Source organism: Anopheles darlingi, chromosome 2 (genome assembly GCF_943734745.1).
Source record: "Anopheles darlingi chromosome 2, idAnoDarlMG_H_01, whole genome shotgun sequence".
NCBI lineage: Eukaryota > Metazoa > Arthropoda > Insecta > Diptera > Culicidae > Anopheles > Anopheles darlingi.
The window spans coordinates 78,971,580-78,995,646 of record NC_064874.1 but is presented as its reverse complement, the minus strand read 5'-3'; the positions used below and the strand labels follow the sequence as shown (position 1 = coordinate 78,995,646).

Genomic DNA, 24,067 nt, shown 5'->3' with positions numbered 1-24,067 from the left:
GAAAACGTCTCATAATGAACAGTGTTTTAGCGAAACTAATAAACGAAGGCAATGACAGGACCAACCCCCGGCAAGCGTCGTCAGCATTAAAACTCAAAAAGCAATCCGATCGCGGTACTACGATGTCGCCGAGGAACGGAGGCCATGGTTACGGTGTGCCCATGGAATCACCCTTTTGCGCTCGAACCGAACTGGGTCACCGCTTAAATGCGACCGGAAGAACCGATGGACCGATCGGTTTATTTGCTTTAGCCCGCAACATACTTTCGCACTTCGGGCCACCACCATCACCAGCACCAGTGTCAGTCCAGAGTGAAGTCAGCGTTTGAAATGCGTTCAGCCGCATTTTGCTGCAGTCGCATGCGATCTGGCTTTCCCCCGGTGCCGATGGGAGCTGCAGCTGTGCAAATGCAACTGTGGGTCCTGCCTGCTGCTGGTCAATGGCATCGGTCCGGTACGATCGGAGTTTGGAAAAAAAACTAAATTAGGTCAACTTTGTTGTGGGGAGGGGGCTTCCTAGCCAGCAAGCCAGTGCACCGTCGCTAATGGACGTCGTTGTTGCAGCTTAAGAGCGGTGGCTGGACCGGACCGGACGGACTCGACCACCTGGAGACGAGGTACATAAGTGCGCGATCGAATTGCGATCGGAAATGTACATTCATTTCCGGCCGGCCATAAAGACAATACCGCTGGAACACCACTGGAGCCCCCCCTATTCGCACCTGAGCGCGAAGTGAGCGTTGGACAACGTTAATTGCAGCTAATCGCGTCGAACCGTTTCGCCGATGAGCCGTTCTTTCGCAATTGAAAAGTCGCAATTGTTGTCTCTCTCAGCGAGCTCAGTGCGTTTGATTAGTGGTCACTCCGGTACACAGTGGCACGTTCGTACCAGGGGGTCACCTCTTTCTCTCTCTCTTTCTCTCTACGTCTATTGCTTTCTAGTCGCGGTACCACCGCGTACACTTTCACCAATCGACACCAGGATGTCACGTCGTCGAGCGGACAACAATTGTTGTAAGCATTCTGTAGGAAAGTGACCCGCTTCTGTGCCGCACGCTAACGCACACTTGTCCGCGTCCACTGCTGGAAGATGACCATAAAATTTACAATTTCCACGGAAGCACTAGCACATATTGCGTTGACTACCAGCCAGCTACATCGCCATATGGACGACACACGCTGCTGGTAATGATGATGACGATCATGAACTTAGGTTTAGGGTTTCTTGGAGTTCATCTTTCAGGAAAGTTTCTGCCCTACGCGACAGCGACGATAATCGATTTGGAGACCCGGACGCGAACAAATAGACAACTGCTGATGCTGTTGTGTGTGTGTTTCCGTTTCACCATAAATCAACGAAGAAAATCAACGGAAAATTGATTCACCTAAAGAGCAAAACGGAAAGCGGCCTACCACCGGCTCGCAACGCCTTAATGGGGGCGTCGCGATCGTCAGTAGCATAGTCGATCGATCACACTTCGTCGGTCGCCAGTGAATGAGAACGGAATGAAGTGACAGAGAGCGGGCGGCCTCCTGCGCTTTCCTGCAACTCTTTTTGTTGTTGCTTTTGGCTAAAGAGGTATTTTCCAATCCGTAAAACCGTCTTGAAACTCGATCACCGTCGTACAACTCAATCGAGAAGAGTTGCCATTGTTTACAATTTTCGTAAAAAAGATTTCGATGCAAATCTCCATTTCTGTCCTTTGCAGAACACAAAGAACCAGCCATAAGATAACGTTAGCCACGTACCGTTTGAGCAAAAACGAAGAAACGAAAAAAGAAGTCACTACATTCAAATCTGAAACGCACCAGAACGCGATCATTGAAATCCTCTTTGAGTCCACCCCGGCCCCACACTACACACAGACACACGTGTTCATGTATTCATTAAAAAGACAAAAACAACTTTTGTATTTGTCCTCCTGGAATACACCACAAAAAAAAACGGCTGGAACAAACGAGGGCAACAACAAAGCGATCAGATAATCTACGGTAGGTTTTTGCAAATACAAACGATCTCCCCCCAACCCGTCGCATTGGCATTGGCTTTGGCATCCAACATGCGACACACACCGATGGACCTTGGATCCGTCGTTTGTCCCCGAAACCCAACCCAACCCGGTCAGGAAAATTGCTACAAAATGACTCATGAGTTTCAGCTCCCGCTAGTCCACTTCCAGACCAACAAAACGAACGATCCTCGCTAGAGCGTTAAATTGGAACTGCCAGCCGGCCGCGATTGGCCTGACCTCCGGCACGACGGCCAACCACATCACATGCAACCATCATCTAAAACCAATCAGAAGTCGCTTAACATTTTCGGTGCGTTTTTTCGGGGAGTGGGCACGCTCTGTCTGTGTGGGTCGGTCAATCGAATCCGATATGATCTAATTGGGACAGGAGGCACGATGAACGCGACTTACCATTTCTCGTCGCAGGATTGCCAGCTGGGTGTCCAAGGTCGTCGTTGGTGGTGCCGTATTTGCCATCGGTTGCGGTGAGGACTTGCGTCCACCACCACCACTACCACTACCAGATGACAGCTGAGCACTGACGGGCGAGTGGCCACGCTGTTGACTGTCGAGGGACGCGATGCTGCTACCGTGCAGTAGCGTCGAGGAACCGATCGGGATGAACGGGTTCGTGTGGTGATGGTTTAGTGTCACCGGTGACTGGGAGGACGGTGGGTGGTTGGACGAGTGCGAGGACAGCCCCCCGGTACCACCACCACCGCCGCCGTGGAAGGTACCGTGTTGCTGTTGCTGATGCACCTGATGCGCTGGCGCCGATTGCTGCTGATGCTGAAGCGAATGGTGCGGATAGTGATGGGAATGCTGCTGATGCTGCTGGGCCTGCTGGTGGTGGTGATGGTGGCTGGACTGGAACTGGACACCGCCGGCGAGATCAAAACCGCTCAGACTCTTCGGCAACGGTGGCAACCCGGGGAGTGACATTTTGATGCTAAAAGTAAACCAAAGACAGAGGCGTTGGTGAAAGGTTAGAAATGATGTTTTGTCAGACATTTAAATCCATCGAAAGGAACATCCAGCTCATCAATTCCGCTTATACAAGTAGTTAATAGGTTGTCTTACATTAATCGGTACAAATACAATTCACAGAATCTGTTCCTCAAGCCCATGATTACCGGAGTTCCACGGTCAAAAATGCCAAAATAAGCCGTCCGTGTTTTTCTCGTCGTAATTGACCCCGAAATGAAATATGTCATTTCAGATCATCCGGCATCTACCATCCCATTACCGGGCATCGGGACAAACCGCAATGGCAGCGCCTCCCATGATCTACTTTCGTGCTCCGAGCCACATTCTCTAGCAGCAGCAGCAACAGCAGCAGCCGTACCATCGCTTACTTAGCTTAGCGATTTCAAACAAAAAAAAAGGTTCATTAAAAGATGGAAAAGTTCACATTCCTTCCTCGACGACGTCGACGACGACGACGAAGACGACGATTGGTGTCGAACTATCCGAATTCCCGATTCCACCGACGGCCTCAAACAAAGAGAGGGAGTCTTCCACGACCGACCGTCCATCGCCAATTACTTGTGGTGCGACCTGGAAAAAAAAAACACAAAATACTCCACCACTGATCGACTTCTTGCGGTGACCCCGTGTGCCGTTGCTGCTTTTTCTCAAGAAGATGCCACTCGCTGAATAAAGAGAGAAGGGCTCTCCGAAGAAGAGGCGACTACCGCGCGTAATTCGACACTAACCCGAGGCCAGGGCCAAGCGAATGGAGGGGGCATTAGACGAGAAAAGAAAGCCCATTTCCGGGGAAAAGATGGAACACATCACGTCCCATCATTGCCGTGATGATGGTCCAGATCTTCCAGATTGCTTCTACATTCCCAGAGGAGGGGGGGGGGGGGGGGGGAGCCACTACTGGGTTGGCATTTAGTTCTGCCATATTATTACGTCATTTCCACGGTCACTAGTGCGGCCACGTACTCCTGCGATGGGTGGTGGGTGTGGTGTCTAGTGGTCCATTCAGCCATTCCAGGGCAATGGGAACGGCCGTAATGATGGTGGTCGCACACCACTCGAACAGAGTGTCGAATACTGAAAATCTCAAGCAGCAGCAGCAGCAGCAGCAGCAGTAGCAGCAACAGCACCGCACCGTGGTTCCAAAAACGATGAAAGGTTGGGCACGTGCGCGAACTTGTCCGTTATGGTCAACCTAACCGTTGACCGAGTTACCCTGTGAGAAGTTGTCTAACACGCACTTCTCCCCGTAAGAGCCAGTTCAACCTCTCGTTTTTTTTGTGACCAACGCTCAGTGGTGCCCTTGCGGCCCAGATCAATCACTGGCTGAGCCCGTTTCCAGTCGAAATCAATTAGCTCCGAGAGGTGTGTGCTACGGAATGCGCCGCATCGACCGTCACCGATCGCCAAAAAAAAACAAACCGGCAGCAGATCGAGCAACGTAGTCACCACCATTAGTTACAACAGGGAGCGGAATTAGGTGTTGAGCTCGGGACGGGATTTATTTAAAGACGTATTGCTGTTCCTGGTATCGAATCTCGATCGATGACGCCTGATTATGCCCGTTGACACTGGACAAATTGACGTTGGTAAGCGCGCCTTTCGTTGGAGTTCCAATCGATAACGGGGAGGGAAGTAAGTTGTAGGCCGACGGTTAGTTAGTGGCCTCGCTTGGCTAACCTGCTCCCCCAGGCGTGATTGCTCGGTATACTCCGGCTTAAACCAGATACACTACGCCTTGTGACTGCGTGTTGATGGCTGCGTGCGTGCATCGTGGGCGAGCATAGCAAGTGAAACTTGAGTGTGTCTGGATAGGCCCCGCGATCCACGCGATCGATCGATTCGCTCGTTAAGCGTTCCAATTTCTCATCTCCTGTTACCAAACACCTCTCGGCTAACTCAGCTAATGCTCGGTGCTGCAGTTGCTGCTGCTGCACTTCACCAGTCATCGGTGGTGGTGATATCAGCACCAGCGCCTTTCGCGACGAAGCGCCCAAAACACCAAAGACCGTGCCGGCCGACTAACGCTCATCGAAAACGCACCAATTTCCGCGTCATTATCGCTAATCGCTCGTACCCCTCCTAGCGTAGCGTCGTACTGGCTTCACAAATTTGTCTGCGCACGGCACGACATAAATGTGCAACAGCCGACCATCGGTTGGGGGCTTATCCTGCGAAAGCTGGAAAGGGTAGGGGGACACCTAACGTCATGCATTTAACGAATTTATTATTTTCACTAACAGCGTGCCCTGGTGGTTACCAATGGTGATGGCTTTGGCGGTATCGTTTCTAGAAGTAAAAACCAGCCACCAACTAATGAGGGCAAGAGCGGTGCTGCAACCAACTGCGTGTGCTGAGCAACAACCAATACCACCATCAGCAGCAGCAGCAGCAGCAGCAGCAGACCAGGCCTGCTAATGGAGCAGATGGACACCAAACCATCGAGTAGGGTTCTTCTTCTTCTTCTCCTCCTTCTTCTTCTTCTTCTTCGGCTCCTGACGAACTAACTGACTGGCCCTGGTGGGTGCGAACTGTGTTACGCAAATGATTAGCACACGCATCGCGACCGAGTAGCACAAGGAAGGTAGGGTCATATGGCCAGGGCAATATGCATTACACAGGCCAGGCCTGTCGGCCGGTTGCTCCCACCAGCAAGCCGCTGTATCAGTTCGTGTAACGGATAGAACTAAGCCATGGGCCCACCAGCTTGAGCAAGGAGTTTGTTACGAAAATCGTCATAATACGCTAAACGATGCAAGAAGCAGGAAAGAAATGTGGAATTTCACAATCGAGGCCGTGCGTGACCATTTACTTCACCCGATTTGTGTGTAGCTTATATCAGTGAAGAGGGTTCAATGGTTGCAGCAGCTATCTTCTAAACACTATCCATCAAAGAAAAATCCAGTATATTGCACTCTTTCAACAATCGCATGTTCATTTCTGCAATTTATAGCTGCGGGATGCGACTATATTGCGAAAGAAATCTGAAACGACGACCTACTTCTTAAAATTAGAATTAGTTTTAGAATTTCCTAATAGATAGAGAAGCCGCCTTCGCAGATCCATATCTAGATGAAACGAGTGAGATTAAAATTAATTTAAAAAAGGAATTGATTAGTCTCTTGGAAACTCGTTAACATGATGCGCTAAGTGACAAAGTCCTTGTAACTTCCACTGCATATCCTGTTACGCAATATTCTCACTCCAATGCCATCTTCCATTCCTAATTTTATCCATCCCTCCGCCAATACATCCTTATCAACCACAACCGTGTCGATCGAAAGTAGATTAACGAGCGTTCTTCTTTGCAAACTTTGGATTGCCATCACATTTCCATACACCATCCGGTCCGCGGACCACACCGGAGCCCATCTGCAACGTGACAAAACACGAAAGGAGACCACCGGACCCCGGTGTGTGAGTCACAGCACACCGTGATCCAGATAAGCAACCGTTGGTCTTTGCTAATGAGACGAGATCGTGGTTCAGCGATACCGGACAGCTTTTGCCACTTAGAATCGCCAATCACGTTCACGCATGACCGACCGAACTACCTGGCCTGAGACGGTGCTCTTCCAGAACGACCCGCAGAAACTATCCACTGGATGGCAATTCAGCATCCGCAAGCATCCACGGTTCCCCTCGTTCTCCTCTCAAGATATCCAAATTATAAGCAGAAATTCTGAAACTCGTTCCCTGAAACTAGGTCAACGATGCTGCCCCCTCTCCTCTGCCCGCCCGTTAACGTCGAACGTGTTTCGTTTCCGGTCGTTTTAAGCCGGCCGGCCTGCTAGTCTGTCCTACCGCCACCATCTCCTCGTCTCGTCGAGCACCATATTCCATCAGTTGCTTTTCATTTTTCACATTAAATTAACATCGCCATCACTGACCAGTACCGGTTGGCCCATCAAGACACCTCGCTCGTCAGAGCGCGAGTCGTTGATCAACCCCACTGCCAACACTACCACCACCACCGCTACCCCTACACTGCTACCGTTGCTCCGGATGTGCGTCTCAATCGGCGTCAATGTGATCATCCTTCTCGCTAGACCGCCTGGGGGGCTGCGGATGAAGTAAGACGCAAGGACGGAAAACAGAATCTGGAACTGTAGGTAGCTAGGGCAGCGACGCAGCGGAAAGACGATCCAACGTCAAGATCAAACGGTCAACGCGTGACGACAGCGGCGAGCGAGCGCCCGTGGTGTGTTGACACAACCGGGCGCATATAAACGCCGCCACCGTCTTTCGCCAAATTATTCCCCAAATTTACGCCATTTACGCTACCCTAAAAACTGTGCCAACCGGAGCCGGGGAACATGGAGGAAAAAAGAAAATGGAAAGAAAAATGATGCCGATTACCACACACACCTCGTAGTTGCTTTACCGGCGGTCGACAACCAACCAAACCAACTGCCAACAGATGGTAGATTGGTGGTTGGAATTCGATGATGATTGCCCATAAATCACGCGTGCGACGCACGGTTTTTGCTGCACCACATGGCCCATGGCCGCGTTGGCAATGCGGAGTAGAAGAAGAGGAGAAGGAACTCCAATACGCCACCACCCATAGTCATCCATATGGTCTCCGATCTGCCACCGAACGGATTTTGGAGAAGAACCCAAGATCACGACACCGAGGCCAAGGGAACCACATAACGAGTGGGAACGGGTGCTCTGCTGTTCTTCTCCACCAATCAAACCACCAATCCAACCGGAATCTTCTCTCGAAGACTGGAATAGATGTAGGAACGCTGGAGGTAACGAATCCCCGCGCACAGAGCATTCCTCGCATCTAGCGACCTCTTTAGCGGAAGAAGAAGGGTGCGCTTTAACATACAAACAGAAGAGTGTGGCGCTGCTGCCTCTTCTCGCGGAATGCTGCACATTCGCCACGACGACGACGACGACGACGACGATGAGTGCGTGACGAGCGGAACGAATGGATGGTGCTACATTCCGCGAGTGTTGTGCCAGCCACTGCTGCTCTCTTCCAGCAGCTAGTGTAATGCGCGAAATTGGGAGAGAAAACCTGGCTCCAAGACGGCCCATTTCCCCACGAAGTGCACAACAATTTGCATCGGGAGTGCTGCGGTGCTCCAGCCAACCGCTGGGTGGTGGTGTGCTGTATGCATTATGCAACCGGTGCAGCACCCATAATCGGGCATCTGGGAATTGGGTCTAGGGAGTTAGTGCTGCAGTGCACTGTTGTGCTGTGTGCACAAAACCAGGCGAACCATAATGAACCTGCCAACTATCTCTCGGCCAGCTGACGGAGCGGAGAGGTGATCGTGGCCTGAAGGGCCTTTCCACGGTCTGCGCATGCATGTACCAGCGGGAGGCTCTTTCTTCCATCTACCCTTCCCCTTGGTTTAGGTTAAATTGCCAGCTCATGCCAATGGCCAACACAATGCATCGTCGTCGTCGTCGTCCTCGGTTGGATCTCGCATCATGATCATTACCGTAGTAGTGGCCGTTGTGTGGACCATTTCCTCCTGTGTCAAGCCCGTTACACGTTAAGCTACCACCACAGCCCTTCAGCCGGAGAGGGTCGGTCGGTAACGGTCAGATGCACACGAGCTTACAAAGCTGGAAGCCATTCGGTTACAGGGAACTAGGCTACGGTGGCGGCCGTGGCCAGTGAGCAGATGACGATGACGATGACGACGACGACGACGACGCTGTTACGAGTACAACTACAAGGGTGATAAGTTCTCCACCTCCGAACTCTGTCTCTACGAGAAATCTCATACTCACAACAAGTGCGCACCAACCGCACCGGCGATCACTTGACTGTATGAGAGTGATCAAGAACGAGGAGGAGGCAATTGGCGTGTCATGCTGCCAGGCTTCCCCCCTCCCCCCTGCGTTGCCACACTACCCTTGGAAGCATAACCTAGAACGTACAACGATATGATGGTCTGATCTGCAGCATGATCGAGACCCCGTTAACCTCCATCGGAAGTGATTCTCCTTCTCTCTCTCTCTGTTTCGTTCATTCATTGCATGACATGCAAACGCTCTGTCTGCGCTGCTCTTTCGTTGTTCCTTCTTTCTTGCTGGATCACTGCCCATTCATTTCGTAGTCCCGGAGGTCAACCCTTCCAAAAACTCGATCTCAATCCACTTCAGACATGCAAACGCACACGCACACACACGCAAACCTTGTATGCATCGACCACCGGAAGGTTTGTTTTTGTTATTTATGAGTCTCGTGGCATCCGATTTCATTCCGCAGCAACACCGAGCACATCAACCTGACAAACCCCTGGGAAAAGTGGAGGTGCCCCTCTCAGTGCCTGTCTGCCTGATCCATATTTTTGTGCACCTGATCACCCCTGGGGCGGAGGGGCTATGCGGTTATGCGCTAAACCGTGTTATGCGAATGTTCTTATGGCTGAAGCCCCTAGTCAAAGCAAAAGGACGGAAGAAAGCAAAAAACCATTCATCCCTGGCTCCCCGGTCTTCGTTCTTATTTGAAGCAAGTGGCTTTGTTTGTAAGCACAGACCGGAATCGGATTTCTGGGAATTTGCGTTCCACATTCTGAAACCTGAAATGTCAATGCGTTCCCGCAAGTAATGAGAAGCATGGGAAACGCACCGATTTCGGATTCCGTGTCACCAACACGGCGATAAGCCGTACTCGCAAACTCGACGTAATCGGGCCACGGTCCATAAAAATCAGTTTCCCTTTTCTTTCATTTATATGCTCGGCGCCATAAATGATAACGCCAATCAACCGCCTATGGCGCCAATCACTGCGACTGCTGCTTATCAATAACGCCTTTCCGCAAGGGCCCTGGGCGGAGAGCGTCCTGGGCGGCTCACTGGCTGCCCTGTTGACTCACCGTGATTCTACATCTTCCTTCACGCTGTCCCACGAATCGCCGACACCGGACGATGCATCGTCCAGCTTCTCCTCGTCCTCCATGCCAGAATCCTCCAGACTGATCTGACAGCTCGACAGCACCACCTGCTTGCCATTGTCGCCCACCTCGATCCAGTCCGAGGTACGGATCTTCGGCAAACGGATCGTGGTGCCGTTCGGGCTCGTCGCCTCCGTCTCGCTGCCCGATGATCGTCGCTCCGAAGGGCAACGCTGGCGCCGGTTAACCTTCTCCAGATTGACCCGATCAATCGGACCATCATCATGGCCACCGAAACTTCCAGTGACCACCGTGGTCGGAATAAGGGGATGCTCTGCTTCCGTGTGGGATGTTTTTCGTTCCATTGGCGATACGGAATCCTCCATAGACTGGACCTTATGTGACTGTTGTTGTTGCTGATGCTGATGCTGATGCTGGTGCTTCTCCCTCATAGCGGTCAGCTCGGAGATGAGCAGCTCATGGAAGGCAAGCTTCTGTTCGCTCAGCTTCGAATCGAGTGTGGCCGGATCCAATGACCCCACCACCAGCGTCGGTGGCTTCGCCATCGCTTTGGACTGTGGGGCGAGATTCGTGATTGCGTGTGGCTGCTGCTGCCCGGTTGAACGGTTGTCGGTCGGGGGTTGTACGTGCTCACCACCTTCCGGTTCGGGGCGACGGTACAATGGAGCTCCGGTCGTACCGACCGCGAGCCGTATCGAGCTCGAGCGTATCACAGTGTTACCGTCGGAGCTATTGCTCCGTCCCGTGACCTCACCACCACCACCACCACCGATCGCCATCGTTCCGACGCCCTCCGTCCTCGGTGCAATGTTGGGTTTGCTGCCACTCCTCACCACCGTACTGCTTTGATTCGATCCGATAATGATCTCGGTAAAATGGCTGCTTTTGGCGCTCTCGAGATTCCGCAGATTGTTCTCGCGCTCCAGCGTACTGCCAGCGCTGGCCGAGGAACCGGAACTGTCACCACGCTCCGTACCACTGTCACACTCGCCACCGGTCGAATCCTTCCTTTCCTTCCGCTGGCCACCGGCCACTCCGGTGCTACTATTGATGATGATCACTTCACCCACCGTTGGTTGATCATCGTGCTCCCCGGAACGGATACGCCGGCGAGCGATCGGAACTACCGGTGGTTCCAGCATACGCTGCTGTTGCTGTTGTTGCCTCTGTGCATCGCCCTTCTGCAAGGTGGCCACCGGTGAAGATGAGGCCGAACTGGACACCGAACTGGAGCTGTTGATCTCGACGATGCTGCACGTCGATCGGTACATCACATTACCACCGCTACCACGTTCCAGTGGTTTCGGGCTTTGCTGCGGGCTTAAACCATGGCCTTCGGTCGATCCATTCACGCTACGATCGGCCAGATCGTTGCGCCTTGAAGCCGCCACCGGTGAACCGACGGGCGATTGATCGAAGCCCGGCGACTTGTAGATGACGGTACGTCCCGGATGTGGTGGTTTTAGTGTTGCCATCCCTCGATTGACCACCAATTGGCCAGCGGCACCGGTTGGCGAGGGGGAATTTTCACGCTGTCTCGCCAACGCCGATGCAACCGTGGCCGCACTTGGACGCGGTGGCACCGGTGGTCCCGGTTTCTTGCTGAAACCCAGCATCTTCTCTTGCCAGGCCTACTGCAATTCGCACGCACGGGGTTCTTTACCTGTGTCTCTCTAGCGTCGACACTTTCTTCACGTTGTTTGAACAAACAATACGCACACGCACTCACAGCCTCCTATGTGTGGGTGTCTATTGACTCACATATTCACAACACACGCTTTGCGGCCTTACGTGCGACCGTATATCGGGATGAATCACTGTTTGGATTAACTAAAAACACTTGGAATTTTCACTCATCAGCAACACCACACTGCCTGCTGGGAGGGGGGGATATTAAAAAAAATACTCGTTACGTTACTCGTCGTTACAAACACATACTCCACGCCAATTTTGTGATTTATCATCATCATCACCGCTGACTCTCGTCATCCAACACAACACGAACACGACGAGATCGCTGTTGGATCTCGCTCTTTATCACCAACAGCAGCAAAACCCCAATGCCAATGTCACACACCGACACAACAGCATCTGGTGACTAAGCAACCAACGATGTTAACGAACAGAACTGGGGGCTCTACGATGCGACGGACGAACAGGTTGTTTGTAACACGCGTATTCTCGCCGTCTACAGTTGCGCTCACAAACACGCCATTTGCCAATATTCTGTGCGGATTGATTCCGTGTGTTCCAGAGACAAACTGAACGGAACCGAACCGATAATCGGCGATTCAGAAACCAAACAATGCGCTCCTCCCCTAGTGACACTCGACACAAACACAATAGGCAACTTCGTCCACCCTCGGGGGGTGAAGGGAGGAGGTCACCTTCGATAATCGATTGAGTGTGGCCTATCTATTTGCTCAGCTGCTGCCTGGACACAGGCAATGCAACCCAATTGGCATACTGTGCTTGACATACATACACTGACGCACACACGGACACAAGTACACACGGTACTACGCACCGCACACTTTCACACGGGTTTAGTAGACAGAGAGATAAATAAGTCGCAAGCGCGGTCGCGCGCACTCGGCCCCGGTGGCGTTGGCGGCCTACTTTCACGTGTGCCGCACCATGGCAACGGTGACGACGCGAGAGAAGACAAGAAAACCAACGTAAAACCCAATCCCATGAACGACCAAAAGGGTCTCTATCTAGCTCTGGCACGCAAAAGGTGATCGTATATAGCGCACCCCACCACCGGAGAGTTCTACGATCCGTGTCCCCGCGTCCGATCACACCGGGTGGGTACCGGCCTTGTCCGGTGCGGGGCTGAACATGAGCAAACAATGAGCAGCAGCAGCAGTAGCAGCAGCACGCTCGATAGAACGCGAAAATTGCAGCCGACGAGACGAGAGGGTTGAGTGCCACCCCATACACAGTACACCGGGGCGATTTCCCGCGAATCGCGCGTACGTGATGATCGCGGGCTCTAGCGAAGCATCGCGGTAGATCGCGCACTACCGAGCGGATAATCACTTGTCACCCTCGCTGCTTGTCACGCTTTTTTATTTGCCTTTTTTACAACTATTTCACACCTTAATGGAGGACACACACGAGAACTGTTTTCGTTCTCTAGGAGAACAGAGGAGCTTTAGAGTGATTCTATACCATACACGTTGCCAGAACGATCGAAACCGGTGTGCTGCGAGCTGCACAACACTGAGCTGCAATTTGCGAGGAGGTCAGCAGAGATTCGCTTTGACTGAGCACCGCTGCACTTGCACACACTATTGTACGGCACGTTTGCCCTGAAACCCCACGACGACGTCCGCGGCGGCCGAGATCCGAGAGAAGAGTGGCCACGACCGCACTCGCATCCGGCGGCCGTAGCTCGCTTCGGGTCTGTTCGGGGCGGCGGTTACGCACATCGTCTCGTCGTCGTCGCTCTGTGTTTGTGCCTCGTTGTAGTAACAATGATTACATTGGAAGGATCACAGATTTCTAGTTTAAACCTAATGTGAGGTTCCTAAAATGTTCAAACATAAGACAATGATAAACTATAATTATCATGTATCTTGTTGAAGAAAATTTCCCGCAAAAGTCGTTATATTTAAGTAGCAAAGTTGCTTAACTATTTATTTTATCTAAATGTAGTTTAAAAAATCATCACTCAATCATGCGTAAAGATTTGAAATGTGCACAATTAACTGAAAAATAGAATAACCCATGTGATCCTGTGCTTAACAACTTAACGCAACGCAAGGAAACGTGCCCAGTGTGCGATGATCGTTACCTGCCGCCCGGGTGCTACACCAATACACTGAGATGCCCCGAAAGGGTTGATCGGGGTTGTGCGTGGCGATCACGATCGTTCAAGAAGCAACGATACCGATCATGTCTAGCGACCCGGCTGCGATCGTTTGAAAAACAAGGTGGCACATCACACGATAGGCAGAAAAGATAGGCGATCATTTTATATACCTGAAAGGTTCTTAGTCACCGATTGGCCAAACAGTGATGCCTGCAGGTGAAAGATGAGCATGCAATTGGCATGTTTGAGCAAGGTGCTAACAAGATTTGAGAACGTGAGTTCAGATCACGTTTAATGATTTCTAAAATGTATCGTCATTTTGCATACTTTTGCCAAACAAAAAATAAATTGAAAATTTAGTTATATTACTTTCAGTTTATTACAGAAACCACAATATTACATTGAATTATAAAAAATGTTATAAATGAACGATTATTCTCTAAAAATTGTGTGTTGCACATAGATGTACAAACACGCAAAAACTCAGAAGGGTATCGAATGGAACAGCTTTACAACTGCCATCTGATAGAAACAAAGTTTTGACCAATCCATTTCCCCTTACATTATTTTCCGACATAATGTAATTCAAGTAACTTAATCTGTAGGATTTAACGAACCTCACACTCGACTCATCCACTCCCCCTTTCCGTACCACTGCCATAAAACAGATAATTGCACCACGAAGCGTATTTGGAACTAAATCATTGGAAAACGCATTGGCATAATCTAATTTGCGGCCTCACGATGGGCACCTAGTGCAACTCGAAGCACTGTCAGGACCCCGTGCGGTGCGTTAGCGTTCCCCTTCGCTACGTTACGCAGCCGGCAGATAAGCTCTCGATTACATTCTCTTTCAATTGCCGACCACGGTACCTGGGGATACGGGGCATTGCAACGCTGCAATGTATCTTCTCGTGTAACCGATTTCGATTCGACCGATTAAAACAGTAATAGAAGTAGACCTAATACGTTTGCGATCACCCTCAATTGAGCTGATGCGACGACGATACACGTGTTCCTACCGCTTTGAACAACGTGCCGCCGTGCCGGGCGTGGCCAGAAGCAGATTAGCGAGACGCAAACCGAGACCCAAACCGAAGGGATTAGCATCGAAGAAGAGAGGGCACCGTCCTCCCCCGGACAGCCGATCGCTTTCGTTTAGCCGCAGCTCATCGAATTGTGGTTAAGCTAAATCCCAATCGCAGACCGCGGCCATAAGGCGCCGCGCGAGCGGGCGGCGTACCACCACCGTCCTCGCATGTTGCTACATGAGGTCACTAGTCGGGGTGGTAGTGGTCGAGGAAACTGTCATAAGGTGAAAAGCGTCATTAGATTGAAAATGAAATTGGATACGCGCCGTGGTGACTCCCGAAGGAAGCACGTTTTCAATAGGACATTTCACGAGACGACAACCACCTCTAGCCTCTAAAAGGGAACCAACGGTCATCCGAAGAATGTACCGGACGTTTGTCCGTTGCAAAAGATCTGATCATTTATCTGCCATCACGGGGCACAGTCTGGAATGAACTGAAATCGAAATCCGTCCGGTACTGGCGGGGTTTATCGAGTTCCTCGGTGACGGAATGAGTTGGGTACGAGCGTACCTGGTGCGGCCAACATCCGGCAACCGGTGCCCGGCGGATCTCCATGCTGTACGGCTAATAAATTGAGCTGTCAGATGTGGCCCGTGCAGCGTTTACGATTAGCAAAATTCAAGAAATAAAACATAAAAATCGAGTGCCGCCAGCCCGGGGTCGTCAACGTAGAGAGGATATGCGGACCGGACGGACTGGACAACGGAGTTAGAGAGAGCATTAAGAGTCGTTTAATGGCTATAAAATGCAAAGTACGCAACGTATTGCTTGGGAATAGTGCTAGTCCCTGCTCCATCGCACTAGACCGTTACCACCCGCAGGGGCATCACCCTCCGCCGTTCGGATGGATTACCCTAGGAGTGTCTGTAGTTCATTATGATGCCACAGTGAACGAAAGGCAGGTTCAGTCTGAAGAGGTTACTCACAGTGCAGGACATATGAAGACAAATGCGGACTAACCTATCAAGAAGAAACAATCGGAATATTATTGTAAGCGAGAGACCGAGTAGCATAAGCAAGTGGAACACTTGGATAAAAAAAAAAGTTCATGAAGAATTTCGCAAACACGATATTTCCCAAAGGAACTGGCACTGTGCGTGCAAAGCGAAACCCTATAAAGCGGCCTTCAATTTCCGGACGTCACACTGGGGGAGAAGCGAAGCCATCGGCACTGCAGAACGACTCCAGGACCTCCACCACTTACAACGCTTATATGTGTTTGCGGTTGATTAATGTATTGTCTCACGGCATGGCGCCACGCTGCTAAACGCGTATGCCGTTGTCGGGCCCTTTAGAAGCTTTGGCCCTTCCCTTTTTGCAGCTAGACGGCATAGGTGTGTCTTGCTGCTGGTTGCCCCACTGAGGCCCACCCCCGGTAGACGTTAGACAGTCGTACCTATGACAGCCAAGCCGTAGTTAGCCGGAACACACGCCGGCGTAATTGAATTACTTGTCGATAAATCGCTCCTGCGGGCGTATAATTTGTCATACCAGCAGCGGAAGAGGGCGGATAGTGGAACGGAGGAATTCCTTTCCATTTCGCTCGCGGTCAACACGTCAGCACAGGGCACGACGCGCCGTCTTGTTGCGAACCAGCAAAACGGATCTACTGAACAGTCTCAAATCTCATTACCTCACTATCATTCCCTCCCTCATTTCCCTGTGCGCGCTCTGCTGCTACAACCCACGAGCTCACTTGCTCTACACACACACGATGGCGATGGTTATGTTAATGTTCTAAAAATATGATGCTCATAATTCTATTACGATAATATTTCCTTCTTCCCCTCGCACAGGGGGTTCGGAGCCAATGAAAAAGGGAAAGCCAAGAAGACTGGCTCACCCCAGACAGAGAGAGAGAGAAAGAGAGAGATCGCCAACAGATTGTAGATCGTACTTTTGTTGGCCAAGCGTTCGCATTGCGTTGTGTAATTTGCATTTTGCGTTCGAGCGAAATGAATAATCATCGCCATTTACTGCCGCCAGGCATTATTGATGATCGACCAACCCGAGATGAACACAACCCCTCGCTGTGATTCGAAATCTGAGGGCTGATCGAGGAGGTAATTCTAACCACCGATTAGCCACCCATCTTGCTGATTCGTTCTTTTAGATTCTTAAAGTGAAAAAGCGAAGGCTGAAGAAAACGGTGTTCAGAGAAGGAAAGTAGTGTGATTAATAAAAAAAAAAAAAAAGGAATACCACCAGTGCGACAAACATTAGTCAGTGGCACATAGCCACTGGAACTGTGATTCGTCAATAAAAACCCCATTGGGCACAACAGCCTCCTGTAGATGGTTGGAGTCGATGGTGAAGAAAGTATTCCAAGGGAACTCAAACTCTACTGCTCCAGCCAGGTCGGGTTGGCGTTGACCCCCTACGTGAGGGAAATTATGTAAATTGGCGACACCGATGACCGGCAAAGCATTACGCGTACCATCATCACAAAGCGTTGTAGCACCTTCGCGCTGTTGAAGGAGAATATCTACGGACACACCGGTTGACCGTTTCCGGGCTGTGGCATGATGATGAAGACCCCCACAATGGGATCAGCCCGGTGGGGGCGTCTTCTTGACACCCAATCCACATTATCCGCTTCGATGAATTTTGACGGATCGGTTGGTTGGCCGCTCGAGCGGATTGTATCACACCAACGCGATGTACCCGCATCTGGTTTGTCCGAAACACGGATTCTCTCATCTTGTTTGCTCATCGCTCAAACAGCATGCCGGTTGTGGCCATGCCTGACCAGCACGGACCGGCGTGGATGCTATAAAAAGACGTGACCAAAACAGAGCATCAAAAAAAGCGATGGACAAATTGAAAACAGAGGGAATCAATCCACCCACCACCTTGGCCAAACCATAAGCCAACCTATCCGGTGCATGGACCAACACTCGCTAAGGTGGCATCAGTGCCACAGGAGGGTTCACTTTCATCCGAAACCGAGCGATAAATATTCGTGTTCCACTAGAGAGCGTTATTCGGACGGTGCCTTATAACAGCAGCGCCCTATGACGTCAACTAGTGCTGACCAACGCTAGGCCAACTGTTTGTTTTAATTAATGATCATTTTTGGCTACTTCCTCCGACATAAATACAACCCTTGGTATCCCTTGCGTATCGGCTGTACGTTAAGACCTCGATGAGGTGTTGGGTACTAGTAGTAGCTCCCCTTCTTTCTTCGTTCCGGTGGCTTGATCACTCGCATACACTTGGTGCTTCTTTCCCGGTGTAATTTCAAGCGGCAAACGATACGTGTCGGCAAACGATTTCCCAAAATCGAACACAAACCCGCAAACAAGGACGGGTATCAACGGCGATAACGGTTAATAGGAGCCACATGGAAGCGCACGAATCTTCCGGCCGGAAGGAAGGGCTACCAGGGGGAGGTAACATTTTCATAAACGCTCCAATTTACACCCTCCCTTCCATTACCGCATTCCTTGTACAGCCGGTGCGATTGCATGTGTTTGAAAAGTGAATCATTCCCCAAGTGCCTTCCTCGTTGGACCGGGCACTGCGGCATCCGAGCGCCGGCTCAATGGAATGCATCATCACACCACCATCACCGGACCGTACTAGGTCGACGAGCCGGCTCTCAAATCTGCATTGCATTTGATGCTGCTAACGCACTCGCAATCAAAAGCGTATCGCCGCGACCGCGATGTGCCGAGGGGTTTTGTGGTTTTCGCCAGTTCTTTGTTATTTTTAAACAAAGAACCTAGATAACGGATGCTGTGCGCTCTCCTCTCTTCCCAGCCGACCGCATGCACGCTTTCAGGCACGCGCTGTAATCCCTCGGGGCACCAGGTGAGTGAGCGCGCTTGTGCGCCACACACTTTTGCATCAAATCATGTGCATCTTCTGCATCGCGGAATGAATTGGTGGTGGAGTACCGGTGTGCCACCATGTGACGGGCTGCTATTGTGTAATGATCATTAGCGCGATTGCTCGATTGACGGTGTCGCACCGCAAACTCGCTTCCTCCAAACCGAGCCAATTCTTAAACGAAGCCAATGCTGATACAGGAAATGTTGCGTAATGTGGCTAGGAACTAGAGTTGTACAATCGGTTAGAGATACAGTTGACTTACATACTACGAAGATGAACGAGTGGATCTACGCTATCGAGCGGTTTTGTTCTGTAGTTCGTCACTCCAAATCTAATAAAATCATTGGGAATCTAAGAAGACTTTACGGGCTAGGCCGTAGCCAGCCCAATGTTATGTGTTGTGCGGAAATGAGATCATCATACAGCGCGTAAAGCTCCGCGTTGTAAAGATTTCTGTATGGTCGATATTCACATACAAGATTCTATACTATCCTTCTGAGAATGCCTCTTTCAAGTTTCAGGACCTACATAGTCACAGCTTTGTCCGTTTCAACTAATTTCTTCAATCTCTTAGATGACATCTTCGAACCTCGAACAATTTATGGCCTATTAGTACGTTGCAGTTGACTTATCAGTGATAAATGTTTTAAAGAAATTTCATCTTACTTACCGATCGTAACTGGACCATACACGCCTGACACGCTGAGAGTAGGACACACCGGTGTTGTCAGCTATGCCTGACGGGACACTCTTAAAACACAGAAGCACCACAGAGGCGCCACTTTTCTAATTTTAATCTCACTATCGCGTCACCACGGAGTTCAACCTAGCACACAGATAAACTTACATATCTCGTCGTCGCGGAACTAGTATGGCCTTAAAGTATTCACTACTGCATTCGCACTAGAACGTATTCGGAGCCCGGCGCCCCTTAGCACGCTTCTCACGCTTTAATGTCTATTAGCAGGGGCCGGGCCGGGCAGGGCTTTTGCTTTCATTCAATTCAAACGCTTATCATCTGCTGCTAGTCCTACCGGTGGCCATGATTGGCGTGTGGGATTTGGGAAGCTATAGCACCGAGGCCCACATCTCCCGTAGCGCTCCTACTTATCGTTAAACTTCCAGACCTGTCGGCACATCGGGCATTGCTGGTTGGCCTGCGAGTTGAGCCACTTTACGATGCAGTGCACGTGGAAGCAGTGCGAACAGGCCCCCCAAACCAGCGGACAGTCGTCACCAGGCAGCGAGCAATCCGGGCAGCAGCCTTCGAACGCCATGCGACAGATGCCGCAATTGTCATCGTTCGCCAGCCATTTCCAGGAAGCAACTCCCATCCAACCTGCAAAACATAAAACGAGAAGAACACACTTTAGAAACCGAATTTCCAGCCAGCCAGGATGTCCGGGCTACCCTACGGAAAGCGGTATTGTCACACCATTCTGCCACAAGAACGAATCTGATTTACTGCGGACGGAAACGGGGGGTTTCGCTGTGCGAGAGAAACACATCCGGAAAATCGATAAACATAAACCTGACCCTTTTCTTAGCCCTTGGTTCTCTCTCTCGCGCCGGATCCTAGCACTCTCAATTAGGGTATTCTTGTGCGCTCCTCTCCCCCGAGAGGGTGATTTTCCGGCGTGGAAATTCTGTCCCTTATCGAGAGAGGAAAACGCTGCTCTCGCGCTTCGCTCGGTCGCGATTTTGCAGCAAATGTTTACTTACTTTTCACCGTGACTTTCATTCTTCCGGCTTCCACATTCGATCACCAATCATCGGTAGATTGCAACTAGAGCCCGGTCCTTGGCCACAGTTATTTTCCGGCTAATTTTCCGGCGTCGAGCGATAAAAGCACCAAAATTTCCCGGCCTTCCTGCAAAAAACAAAACAATTTTTCCTTGGCTACTTGGGTATCTCGTGAGGCTACATGGGCAGTGCGCTACATGGGCAATTTGCTGCAGGGGCATGTTTTTGTTCTGCGCAAAAAATGAAAATAATAAAATCGTGAAAACAATCGAAAAGTGAAGTGGAATTCCGTACTGGATTAGCTCTTGTGCCGTATTTCGTGTGTTCCTATTTTGCCTCTCCCACCCCTTAATACACTACCCTGTTCTTAGTGAAAAGTATTCCGTAGTAAAATGGGCAACGCGGGCAGTAATCTTCCTCGGGAGCGCCATAAATCCGGATCGAACGATCCCATTCCGGGATCGCCCATGAAAGATGATCAGGCGTTCGTGTTCGATCGGAAACCGCAACCCCATGCTCAGGGCTACCCCTTTGTGCGCAACGAGGAAGAAATGGACCCGTTCTCATACTCCAAGTCCGTGCCTGATCCAGAGTTTGCCCGTGAACCACGACAAAGGGCCAACACCATGTCCGAAGGATCCGCCCCAGCAGATCTGCCTGCCGATGGCCAGGAGCAGGATGGACAGAAGGAAACGCTACCCACCGTCTTCAAGTGGGATGGTGGTGGCAAACAAGTGTACATCAGTGGAACGTTCTCGGATTGGAAGGCGCTACCGATGGTCAAATCGCACGGTGACTTTGTCACGATCATCAACATACCTGAGGGTGATCATGAGTACAAGTTCCTCGTCGATGGAGAATGGAAGCATGATCCAAAGCTGGTAAGCATGACCATCGCCGTATGCCTAGAACATTACTGATCATGCTTTTGATTCCGCGTTTTACAGAAAAACGTTGAAAATGACACGGGGATCAAAAACAACCTGGTGACCGTGCGTCAGTCCGATTTCGAAGTATTCCAAGCGCTGGCCAAAGACAGCGAAGATACGGGCAAGGATGAGTCCAAGGAGTGGGGTCAAGATATTCCTACCAGCAGACCGTGGGGCAAGGAGTCGGGCCCACCCGTCCTTCCTCCCCATCTGCTGCAGGTCATTCTCAACAAGGACACTCCACTATCGGTAAGTACCTGTGCACACGCGCACACACACGCACACGCGTGAACTTCTAGAAGTATCGTGGGCAACTGTGGCTTATGGTTTCTCTTGATACAGTGCGAGCCAACGCTACTTCCGGAACCGAATCACGTCATGCTGAATCATCTGTACGCACTTTCGATCAAGGACGGTGTGATGGTGTTGAGCGCAACGCACCGTTATCGAAAAAAATACGTCACCACACTGCTGTACAAGCCGATCTAAGAGAAATGAAAAAGCCTTTGGACCATGTTAAACGCACTCACGCGGCCGTTCTAGATAGGGGAGCTTAAAAATCACACCAAAAAAATCCTCCGCTCCTTCAGAGGTTCCAGCTATCTTTGGCGTCAATCTAAAAAGCAAAAATTAACAAGGGGTCTGATAGCTCCGCTTTTTGGTAGTACATTAGATCCCAAAGCCTACCAGGACGCACCAGTTGCGTTCAGTAGTAAGGCACATCACCATCGGGTATTACTACTATCTCCATACCGTTCGACGCTAAATGCTTAGATTGTAGATACGATCAGATGCGATCAGATCGAATATACCAAGCCTATTGAACATTATTCATTAACCCAGCGAGCTAGCAGAGGATCAGTGCCGATCAATGCGGGTGAGAAGTACACGAGTTGGATGTTGAAGATTTGTTACGATTCTCGCGAGGCAGCTTAGATGTCCGCAAACAATTCGCTGATTCGGTTAAGACCATAAGAACGTCGAATTCCACATTAGAAAAAACGGTTTCTTCGTGTAAATATTTTATTACCAAGCAACAAGGCACCCAAAACAGATGGGTTTAATAAACGTTTTTCAACAAGCTTTCAATTCGACTCAAAGATACAACATACACAAACGGTAAACGTAGAAACAGCAACGAGTATTATTCGACGGCTTCTCATTATTGCGTGGAAGTGCAATTATTTTTATAAAATCCCGTATACAGTTCTTCGAGCAGGGTTTTCCTAGCATCGTTGTCACCGGTTTGCTCCGGCTCTTTCGACGTATCGGTGGTATTTTCTTTTTCCATGTGCGATTTTAGTGGTTCATTCATGAGAAGCCGCATGTCCAACATTCGAAGCGCGCTTGCTGGAACGAACGAACGAAATAACGAAATCCGAAAGTACGTGAGGCAATGAGTTGTGCGCATCCGTAAATGCATAGCGGCTTTTTCCAATAGACGTTCAGAAACAGGAACTCTTTCTGATGCATTCTATACCAATGATACACTATTCGAAGGCGACAGTGAATGGTTGGACTACTCAGGCACATCAATTACTCACGGTAAACTGTGTGGAACACATGCACACTGAAGTCGCTCAATATCTAGAAGATGCGATGCGTTATCAAACCTGTTGCAACTCGTGGCAGTGACGCCGACAGTGCGTACCTTCAGTCTCATCCACCGTGCTCTGGTACCGGTAGCTTCAATGAGTTTTATTTTTGTAGATCAAAATGCTCCCAAAATTTGCTAAACTGATTCACGATCATTCACTATCTAACGAAAGAACATCGTTTTGTATCGCAGATCCTCAAATGTAGGACTAAAAGTACCGAAACAAATTTATACAAAATATTTCACTGCTCCTAGTTAGCTACAAATTTCCTCAAATCTACTGTGTTGCTTCAGTGAGCACATAGAACGCATCGCCAATATTAATCAAAAATGGTCGAACTAAACAGACAAGCTCAAAGAAGGTGAGATTAATCTAGGACAAATATTTTCATCCCTACTTTCACACGGCGAAGGATATTCCCGAAGAATTTAGATGACTTCACATGACCAAAACCATCAATCCTACGATGAACAATGTTGTCATTGATGCACCATGCTTTGTATACTTAGGGCGCGGTACCGGAAAAGTACACCATAAATCCTCAAGGACAGTTGCAACGAGTGACTATTTCATTGACTGCAAACATTGTTTGAATGCCGTACGGGCTTCCAGCGGTTTAAGTGGCCCCCATTCGCTACACATGATGATATAATTTGGTTTTATATTCCACCACAAACATATATCATTTCGTCTCATCAGATCCCGTCGCCGGCAGTACGGCGGCTTTTGCACTTCAGTTAGGCCTTAAAGGCGGTTCTCAACGCCCATAAATAAGCCCGACTGCATCTAACGTGCACGTCTCTCGGCTCAGCATCCCCCATAACAGCATTGAGCGGCAGCATAAAACTGCACCACTCATGCACACTGGTGCATCGAGCGTAACACGTGCGCTACCATGCGTCCAACCGACTGTATGTTGCGGCGGCGGTGGAGGCAGCGGCAGCGAAAGAAGGACGATGGCAAGGGGAAGAATAAGAAATATGGAGTCACCAAGCTGACACATGTTTTTAATTATTTCTATCCTACCGAAATTGCTTCTATCTCACACAAAATTAGAAACATCGATCCTCCGCCTCACTTGGTGCATGACACGTCACGTCGAACATCGAAGCACCCTCGATGTGCTAGCCGTTCCCGCCACTATTCTCCCGGGCGCGCAATAGAGGTGCCGG

General features: G+C 50.2%; 3 protein-coding genes across 9 annotated transcripts in view; 1 reads left to right on the top strand and 2 right to left on the bottom strand.

The window, feature by feature from the left end:
- The window catches only part of LOC125960037 (nuclear factor of activated T-cells 5-like), a 49,575-nt gene extending 36,349 nt beyond the window's left edge, over nucleotides 1–13,226 (bottom strand). For 2 of the 7 annotated variants that reach the window (XM_049693179.1, XM_049693186.1), the window contains exons 1-3: nucleotides 13,055–13,226; nucleotides 9,842–11,757; nucleotides 2,424–2,961 (exon numbers count right to left, since the gene is read on the bottom strand). In XM_049693179.1, the coding sequence (XP_049549136.1) occupies nucleotides 2,424–2,961; nucleotides 9,842–11,496 (2,193 nt within the window). In that variant the 5' untranslated portion in view covers nucleotides 11,497–11,757; nucleotides 13,055–13,226. Of the gene's footprint in view, nucleotides 1–2,423; nucleotides 2,962–9,841; nucleotides 11,758–12,981 lie in introns of all 7 variants that reach the window. The other 5 variants (XM_049693180.1, XM_049693182.1, XM_049693184.1 and 2 more) reach the window with 5 other exon arrangements.
- A 6,075-nt stretch (nucleotides 13,227–19,301) lies between these two features.
- LOC125960127 (anaphase-promoting complex subunit 11) lies at nucleotides 19,302–20,514 on the bottom strand. Its single transcript, XM_049693332.1, has 2 exons — nucleotides 20,348–20,514; nucleotides 19,302–19,964 (listed from the first exon to the last, which is right to left on the bottom strand). Exons 1-2 carry the CDS (start codon nucleotides 20,364–20,366, stop codon nucleotides 19,729–19,731), a joined length of 255 nt encoding a protein of 84 aa, XP_049549289.1. The 5' UTR covers nucleotides 20,367–20,514; the 3' UTR covers nucleotides 19,302–19,728.
- Nucleotides 20,515–20,582: 68 nt separating this feature from the next.
- Nucleotides 20,583–22,386, top strand: LOC125960106 (5'-AMP-activated protein kinase subunit beta-1-like). The gene is made up of 3 exons (XM_049693300.1): nucleotides 20,583–21,249; nucleotides 21,316–21,546; nucleotides 21,640–22,386. Exons 1-3 carry the CDS (start codon nucleotides 20,761–20,763, stop codon nucleotides 21,784–21,786), a joined length of 867 nt encoding a protein of 288 aa, XP_049549257.1. The 5' UTR covers nucleotides 20,583–20,760; the 3' UTR covers nucleotides 21,787–22,386.
- The last annotated feature ends 1,681 nt before the right edge of the window (nucleotides 22,387–24,067 follow it).

Excerpts from the sequence above, each read along its gene's own strand:
- LOC125960106 (XM_049693300.1), top strand. The coding sequence starts at position 20,761 with ATGGGCAACGCGGGCAGTAATCTTCCTCGGGAGCGCCATAAATCCGGA. Across the intron at positions 21,250-21,315 it reads GGAAGCATGATCCAAAGCTG|AAAAACGTTGAAAATGACAC; the intron begins GTAAGCATGACC and ends CGCGTTTTACAG. Across the intron at positions 21,547-21,639 it reads ACAAGGACACTCCACTATCG|TGCGAGCCAACGCTACTTCC; the intron begins GTAAGTACCTGT and ends CTCTTGATACAG.